The sequence below is a fragment of the Protopterus annectens genome, chromosome 3.part1 (genome assembly GCF_019279795.1).
Source record: "Protopterus annectens isolate FY-2018-M chromosome 3.part1, PAN1.0, whole genome shotgun sequence".
Taxonomy (NCBI): domain Eukaryota; kingdom Metazoa; phylum Chordata; order Ceratodontiformes; family Protopteridae; genus Protopterus; species Protopterus annectens.
This window is the reverse complement of record NC_056732.1, coordinates 1,091,524,123-1,091,533,168: the sequence shown is the minus strand read 5'-3', so window position 1 is coordinate 1,091,533,168 and position 9,046 is coordinate 1,091,524,123. Positions and strand designations below refer to the sequence as shown.

Genomic DNA, 9,046 nt, shown 5'->3' with positions numbered 1-9,046 from the left:
ATTTCAGCCAGCAACACCACTCAGAAGGTAAAGGCAGGAGATCAGAAATCCTCTTGCAAAATCTTCTCACAGAGTGAAGGTGCGTTACTGGTCCATCTCTCTCATTTTTGTAGGAGCTCTACTGTTTTCCTAGATTTGGTATTGTCCAGCAGGGTTAATGGTGAATCACTTTTACTTCCATAATCTTTGTCTGGATTAGGGGACACTCTAAAAGAGAATCAGTCTCCTCTTTCATGTGTGGCTTTACAATCCTCTGTCTTTAGACTGAGAAGAACAGGAGGTCATCGATTCAAAGTGAAGAGGGTTTTGGGTCAGATATGGAACAAAACAAGTACCAAGGGAGGCTCATACACTGACAAGTACAACTTTGACACAAGGTCTGATGTAAAATAACAAAACAAAACATTGGCACCTAGGATGTTGCTGCTGATGGGAGGAAGAAGACAGCAACTGGCACCAATGTTGTAACTAAAACATACATTGGCACCTATAGGTCAGTCCCCACTCCAAACGCATCACTTAAGCTCCTGGTCCTGAAGATTTAAATGTCAAGGATATTAAAAGTTGATTCAGAGGGTATCTGCACAGATGTTGACCTTTACTCCTTAGCACCAAGGCTTGAGACTCAGTTTCAAGGCAATCAGTGCTAACACAGCTGGTATCAATGGCAGAGTCCATGCAGGAGGTAAAGCGGACTGTAGACCATTGGTGTTGGCCATAGTCAATGTCAACTAACCTATGTCAACTGCAAAACTTGATTGGTGCCCTCTGGTCCCATCAGTGTCAGTGTTAAGACTAGTGACGATCAGGAAGAGAAGGTAATAGTTGGGAGCTGCACAGAATCCCTATGCATCCTGGGCATGGATGAGATCAGAGCCATCTTCATCTACACCAACAACAGTTTCTAACATTTTCCCATTCTCCAAATCATCAGCAACTGAATAACTACAGTCAGAAGATACAGATCTAGAGGAGTGAAAAGACCTGATGGAAGGAGGCCAAGGGTAGGTAAACCTGACTAATACTACCCATAAGGGAGGAGACAGAGTCTTCTGCCTAGAAGATCTTGAGCAGCTCTTGTCAAGTATTAATACCTTTAGAACCCCATAAATGCTGGACAAAAACTCACTTTTCTCCTGTCACAACTTTTTAACCAGAAGAGAGAAGAATCTGTATAGAAATGAGGCTTATACAATCACTTTTCCTTTTAAGCCCCTTATTTCTAGAGTCTTCTGGAACTCAGACTGTGGTTCTTTGGAAGACTGGGGGGGGTCTAGCCTGCCTCAGCACCCTCCCTAGGAAACAATCTATTCAAAACTACTCTGTTCTTTTTGTGTTCTTTTGCTTTATTGCAGTATATCCATGCATTTTTTCCATTTGATAATATATTTGAGTGTAGAGTAAGTACAGACACATTTACTGAACCAAGCAAACACCCACCAAAATAAATGGAAATATGTCAATGCTCTATTATCAATAAGTAGTAATAAGCACCAAAAAGCTTCTTAAGAATTAACATTTCTTTGCAGTATACTTCACTTCCAGGCATTTGAAGCTCTCTCCCATAACAATGGATTTTAAACAGGTGGTTGGTTATACGTTAATACTACACAGAATGTGAGGTATCATTTCATATATTCAGGGGAAAAAACACCCTTTTTAAAATCTAGAGAGAATACATAGTACAATTATCACGAACAGAATGACCCAGGACTGTTATGATGTTCCCCAAAAATAGCCAGCACTGAAAAAATAAATACTTGCATTCTTTTAGTTTTCCACTATTGGTTTCAACATATCCGCTGTAGTGGCATACATTATAAGAGGTAGCATACATTTAAGCTTTTGAAAACGTTCCTTCTGAAAGAAAAATGTGGTTTTACACACTGCCCAGTAATAGTTTAATCAAAGGGTAAAAACGTCACACAAGCAACACATTCAGCAAAAATTGCATTAACAACCCAGCCAAGCTGGAGTCTCCGATAATGTGTTACAGCATGAATTCAAGGTAATGTTTGTCGCAGGAGACTAAATGCTGTATTACATTTTAGTCTTCACCATTAACCAGCCTTAAGTTGTATGTGGTGTTGCACTCACTAGTCACACGTGGTGATATCGGACACCAATTTTGTTAAGCGCGGGTGGAAAGCGTGGGATCCAGTAGTTTGTAACAAACAAACACGACTTCGTTTTTACAGCTTTAAAGCTACAAACTTTGTAGGCATAGTATATACCAGGCATATTATATACCGTTGGTTTATACTGAACCCCCCCCCCCGCTAATTTTCACAGATCATCATAAAAACGTTTTTGCGCATAATAAACAGGTATGCATTTAATAAGGCTTGCATATTGCAGCTCTGCACTGCATGCTTTTTTCATCAACTAACTTTTAATAGTATTTTAAACATGTGTGTTCTACACCTGTATTGCATTGTTTAATATAACTTTGTTAAAACTTTAAACAGACATCTGCAACAAGTCTGCTAAGCACTTTTAAGTGCTTGAGCTTACCTGGACATGCTTGAAGATAATCATAGCAGCAGTCCTTTGTCAGGGAACAGGCATCATCACAGAAGCAGGTGGCATAGGTCCTGTCCATCCTCCATCCCTTGCTGGTGCACGTTGGGTCTCTACCACGGCAGCATCGTCCAAGTTCAATGCAACCCCCATTGGCTACGTCTATTAGTTCCAGCAGTAATAGTAGTAGTGTCAGTGGAAACACTAGGAAATGCGTGCACGAAAATCTAGTGAGCGGTCTTCCAGCAAACATCTTCAAGTGCATGGGGATATTTTCAGTTTATAAAATAAAGTTCATCAGCGAATAAGGAAGAAAAATATCAAAATGTCTTCACCAGTAAGATTTTTTTCAAATCCTCGCTTGACAGTCATAAAGTGTTTTCTTTAAGAAAACGGTTCTGCATTGTTAAGGGGGTGGGAGACAAAAATAAACATGAATTACGTTTGACCAAATGTATTTTTTTTCCACACAAACATTTAGTAATAACAATATTTCACTGTTATAACTGACGCAACATACAACAGCAATCAGCAGCGATGGTTAGCTAGGGACCCTTCCTTGGGACAACTGTAATGCCTGCAGCTGACTGGTCGAACGAAGCCCGGGAAGTTACTGTACAACTAGCAGTGGGATTCAAAAAGTGCTAGCCGATCTGTGCTGACGATCTATGGACCATACCCACCGGACCTGGGCCTTTAAACACTTAAACTCTTCAAACTGTGATGTCCCTGGTGTTTTCTTGTCTTTTCACGTCGTCTCCACTTTAACTGATGCACCGGAGGAAAGAGGTGAGCACACCAGCTCTCCTTGGAATACAGACTTCAAATAATCTTCACCTGCTCTGTCAGTGTGTAAAAAACTTTGCACCATCAGATAACCTTCATAAGCAGTGTGACCCATTACCGCTGTTTATTCACTTACTCTGTTGCGTAACTGCCGACTCCCAACTTCCCAAGTAAGGCTTCTGGTGAATTCGAAAGCGCAGGAAAGTCCCTGCCCTAGGTGAAACAATAATAATAATATACACGGAATATGTATTTTTGGGTAAATGGTGGTTTTCATCTTCAGAAGTGTGATTTCGAAATAGTGCTTACAAAATCGTGGTACGGTCAAAAAGAAAAGAAACTGAGAGGGCAAGACAAACAGACAATTATTATTATAATTATTAAGTGAATGTGCGCGCGCTGGGGGGGGGGGGGGTGATAATGACAAGAGGGACGACCTTAACTTTTAGGAGAAAACAGGGACACTGGAAATGTAAGTTTCTGAGAACACAACCACTTTAGACAAGCGACATAATTCTCCTTGTAAATGTTTGCTTATTCAACCGTCTTAAAAAAAAAATAAACTCTAAGCATGTTGCTGACCAATACCTTGGCGCTTCCATAATAACTATTCTTCTTAGCTCCCTATCTTCACCCATCCAAACCCCTAGATTCCCTATGTTGAATTAAGAACGTACTTCTCAAATTTACCTCATTATTTGAATTGTAAAAAGTCCGTTTTGCAGGCTACTCCGAGTCCGTACTGAGAGGGTTTGGAACTCTCACTCTTTAAGATTTAACTAATATTCATGTTAAATAACACTGAATCGTTTTAGTAATAAATGCTTGCATGCGTGCGCTTCCTAGCTGAGTTGCTAAACACCTTTGCGATTTCTTCCTCACATACCTCTCAACTGATTCGCAAAACGTTTTGCTGTGTATTTTTAATTTGTACATTCACATCCCATCCCCACCCCCACCCCCCTTAGGGGAAACCACCTTAAATTTTTTTTCCAAAGCCAACATCACGCTTCTTGAGACAGAAGTGGCAAACTTCACGGCACCCATGCTGACGGACAATAGAGATACGACTGCTGAATCCTATACAATTGCACTTTTATAAGCACTTACACGAGTGCATGGATCGTGCAATCCCTAACAGAACCAAGATGCTATCCTCCAAAAAAGGAAGCCAATCTGGTGGTCCCCTGCCATAAACAAACTCTACAACAGAAGAAAGAAACTGTTGCAAAAAAGAGTAAAATCCCATGATTGGAGGAACTCTGTGGTCAGCCTCAGTAAGAAGCTGAGCTCCCTCATAAAATCCTCCAAAGCTAGTTACGAAAACAAAATTGCCACTGATTCTAAAGACAACTACAAAGCATTCTATAGCTATGTCAAGAATCTCGATGGCAACACTCAGATCTGCTCTGAGTTACAGCACAATGGCACTAAATATACAGAACCAATTGATATTGCCAACATCCTGGCAGATAGGTTCAGTGCTAACTTTACCCCTCTCTCTCATCCCCTAAAGAGCCCATCTCTATACTGGAAGAATGCAAAGTTCCTCTAATCAGATAGCCTCAGTGATCACTCCCCAACATTCCTACTGAAAAAATACCTATACCAAGCTAAACCTGTCGTCTACCGTCAGATACATAAAAAAATAAACTTTAACCCACTCACATTCATCTCATCCCTCAAAGAATGTAACTGGCATCCTCTAATGTACCTCAGTCTTGATGACGCAGTTGAATTTTTTAATACTACCTTCCTGAGCATCTTTAATTACCATGCCCTCATAAGACTTTCCAGAATCAAAGCACAACCCTCCCCGTGGCTACAGAAAACCACTAAGTCAGAAATGAAAAACAGGGATAAAGCCTGGGAGCATTGGCACAAAACCAAGACCCCCTCAACTAGACAGAAATTCCTAGAACTACACAATAGAGTCAAAAAGCTAATAAAACAGGACAAATTCCAATACTACCAGTCTGCCCTAGACTCCCCCGAACACAGCCCCAAACAATTCTGATCCTCCATAAACTCCATCCTCCACCCAGGTAAAGTCAGTACCCCTCCTCCTAACATCCCTCACTCCTCAGAAAATATTGCTACCTCATTCAACACACACTTCACACAAACCATACTATCACTAGCTAAACAACACAACCCCCCTCCCCTCTAACCCACACCTTCAACTACTAATCTCCCCACTGCCTTCTCTTTTTCTCCTATACCTACCTCCAACATAAAAAAACTCTTAACTAAACTTAAACCCACCAAATTAGCAGCAGACAACCTCCCAAGTGAATACCTACAAATTGCAGCTGATGCTCTGGCCTACCCAGTATCCATCTTGATTAACCGATCTCTGTCAGAAAGTTATGTTACCACACTGTGGAAAGTATCACATATAATTCCCCTCCACAAAGGCAGACCCTCCACAGAACTAACCAATTACCGCCCCATAGCTATTCTCTCCCCACTCTCCAAAATACTAGAGAGATGCATACACTCTCAGGTCTCAGACTACCTCCTTACTAACAACCTCCTTTCCAATACTCAGCATGGTTTCCGACCAAACCATAGCACTGCCACTGCCTTACTCTCCTTTACTAACACTATCCTTCAGCATAAAAACAATGGCTATCTCTCCTCTGCTACTTTCCTAGACCTATCTAAAGCATTTGACATGGTCCCACACAAACAACTTATCTCTATCCTCAATAACCTATCCTTCTCACAATCAGTCAAAAACTGGTTTCAGAGTTACCTGTCTGACTGCCAACAATCTGTTGTATGACAGAATGACATATCTCCCCAACTACCTGTCTCCATAGGGGTTCCCCAAGGATCCATCCTTGGATCCCTACTCTTCTCTGTTTTTGCAAATAATCTAGCCTCTGCCACCACACATGGCACACTCATACAATACGCAGATGATTTGACCATCATCTGCTCAGCCCAGTCCCTACCCAAACTGCAAAACGTCACACAGGAAGCCTTTTCCTCTGTTGAAACTTGGTTATCCGATGCCCAATTAATACTCAACCCAAACAAAACTAAACTACTCATCTTCCAACCCAACAAACATACTCAAAACAACTCTCACTTTAACATCACAGCAAAAGACAACACCACTATATACCCAACTGAAGACACCAAATTGCTAGGAGTGGAAATAGACAATAAACTAAAATTTGACATTCACATATCCATGACCATAAAAAGTCCACAAAAACTAGGGCGTTATACAGAAATAAGCATCTTCTCACCAAAGCAGCAAAGATTTCAATAGCAAATTCCCACCTTATCTCCACCCTACTTTATGCCTCTCCAATATATACCAACCTAAGGCAATGCGATCTAAACAAGCTAGAGACCTGCTACAACAAAATTGCCAAATTCGCCACAGGGGCATCCTACCGCAGTCACCACTGTCTCTCACTTGCTGAACTGGGCTGGCTTGAACTCCCTCACCTCCTTCAATGGTATCAACTCTCACTCGCCCACAAACTAGTAAACCATCCACTAAATGTCCCATCCCTCCAGAATCTACTCCAACCCTATCGCACCACCAGACCACTAAGATCCAGCAACAAAAATCACTTGCAGATCACTAAAGCCAATAACTCTGCTGGTGAAGCACTATTCTCTTGCACCATAGCCAAATTATGGAACTCCCTCCTAGCCACAATTACCTCCGTACCATCATGCACCCACTTCAAAACTTTACTAAAAGCGCACCTAAAAACATGCTGGCTATGCCCTTGCAACTCCCACTCTAATATCACCCACCCCATTCAACCACTACCTTTCTTTCCACTCCACTAACTACCTTGATTATAGCAAGCTCAGATGCTCATAAGCCTAGTACTTATACAGCAGGAACTTCTTATTTTAACATTTGTTAATGTCTGTTATGTACTTCACAGATAAAGATTCTAGTTGTCTACTGATGTACTATGTTCTTCATCTATAAATATGTTGTAAGTAATTGCTATGTAAATTGTTAATCACTATGTAATCCAATGTAACTACTGTCTGTTTATTTTAACTGTGGAGCTTTTCTCCCCGGGCCTCCACTGAAAATGGACCTACGTCCAGTCAGACACTCTCGGTCAACAAATATAAATAAATAAATAAATACTCACGGCTGCACAGGTAAAAAACCCACTTTCCAAAGCTAAAAACTCAGCATCCATGGGACCTGACAACATCCCAGGCTGCGATTTACATGAACTGCAGAACGAACTGGCACCCCACCTAAGTACCATGTTCAGTCATAGCCTCACCTCTGGCTTTGTGCCCACTGAGTGGTGCACAGCAACGGTTATCCCACTCCACAAAGGGAGAGCCACCATGGACCCTGGGAACTACCACCCCATTGGCCTGACGAGCCTGGTCTGCAAGGCTATGGAATGTATCATCATGGAACTTATAAACAATGACATTGGTAATCTCCAAACTCCGGACCCTACCCAGTTCGGGTTTGTAAAAGGCAGATCATGTCTCCTAAACCTGATCGACTTCTTTGAAGCAATCACCAAAGCCATAGATGAGGGTAAGGTGGTTCACACAGCCTATCTAGATCTCGCTAAGGCTTTTGACACCATCCCCCAGTCTGGAATTATAGATAAACTCACTAAACTAAGTATAAATCCCTGTCATAAAATGGGTTGCCAACTGGCTCACTGACAGAACCCACACTGTGAAAGTAGCAGACTCTAAATCCAACTTCAGACCAGTGACAAGTGGAGTACCACAGGATTCTGTCCTAGGTCCTCTCCTGTTTGGTATCTACTTCTTTGAAGTACAGGCTAACACAGAAGGCCGTTGGCTAGCAAAGTTCGCAGATGACTGCAAACTAGGAGCCATAATCAAAACTCTTAATGATGTGGACATCCTACAAAAGGGCCTCACTGAGACAGATGCCTGGTGTCAAAGCCATGGCCTCAAGCTCAATGCCAAAAAGTGCATTGTCATCCCTTTTGGTAAAAACTCTGTACCCATGAACTACCACATAGGCGGTAGTCTACTTAACACCAAAAGTGTGATAAGAGACCTTGGGACACAGGTGGACAGTAGTCTCTCCTTTGATAATCACATCGCCACAGTAGTTAGGAAATCCTTTTACGTGGCACACCATCACAAAAGGTTTCTCATCCAGGAAAAAAAGAGGTGATTGTTCCCCTCTACTCATCACTCATTAGTCCCATTATAGAGTACAATGCCTCTTTTGGTATGTACCTCGCAAGACATCTACAACAACGGGAAAGGCCACAGAAATACCTCACAAAGGATTACTGGCCTCAAACAGATGCCCTACGCAGACCGTCTCAAAAAACTCCAGCTTTACTCTGTCGCATATCATCTACTCAGAGGTGATCTCTGCCTAACATACAAAGCTATGTCAAACCCAGAGCTGATGGACATGCTCCACTTAAAGAAATCCCAATCCCTCCGAGCTACACGCTCTAGGGACCTAAACCTTGTCACCACAATAAACAGAACATGCTGGAGGGATAGATTCCTGTCCCAGAGACTTCCCATACTCTGGAACAAACTACCTATCTATATCAAACAAAGCTCCTCATTAGCACTCATCTAGAAAAATCTTGATGATTGGATGGGAGATAGGAACTTCACCCCGGGGATCACTTCTTTGGCTCTGCTTGACAGGGGCAAAGGAAAATAATTTTCTTGGGTGGCAAAAGCCAGGGCACCATTTGGCTAGGCTTATATAGGCCCTCTG

At 42.0% G+C, this 9,046-nt stretch overlaps 1 protein-coding gene across 3 annotated transcripts in view; it reads right to left on the bottom strand.

Annotated features, from left to right (window-relative positions):
* SBSPON (somatomedin B and thrombospondin type 1 domain containing) overlaps positions 1-4,165 on the bottom strand; it is a 795,447-nt gene extending 791,282 nt beyond the window's left edge. Inside the window, exons 1-2 of one of the 3 annotated variants that reach the window (XM_044067232.1) lie at positions 3,997-4,165; positions 2,515-2,918 (exon numbers count right to left, since the gene is read on the bottom strand). In XM_044067232.1, the coding sequence (XP_043923167.1) occupies positions 2,515-2,785 (271 nt within the window). In that variant the 5' untranslated portion in view covers positions 2,786-2,918; positions 3,997-4,165. Of the gene's footprint in view, positions 1-2,514; positions 3,431-3,996 lie in introns of those variants that run through there. The other 2 variants (XM_044067231.1, XM_044067230.1) reach the window with 2 other exon arrangements.
* Positions 4,166-9,046: the final 4,881 nt, after the last annotated feature.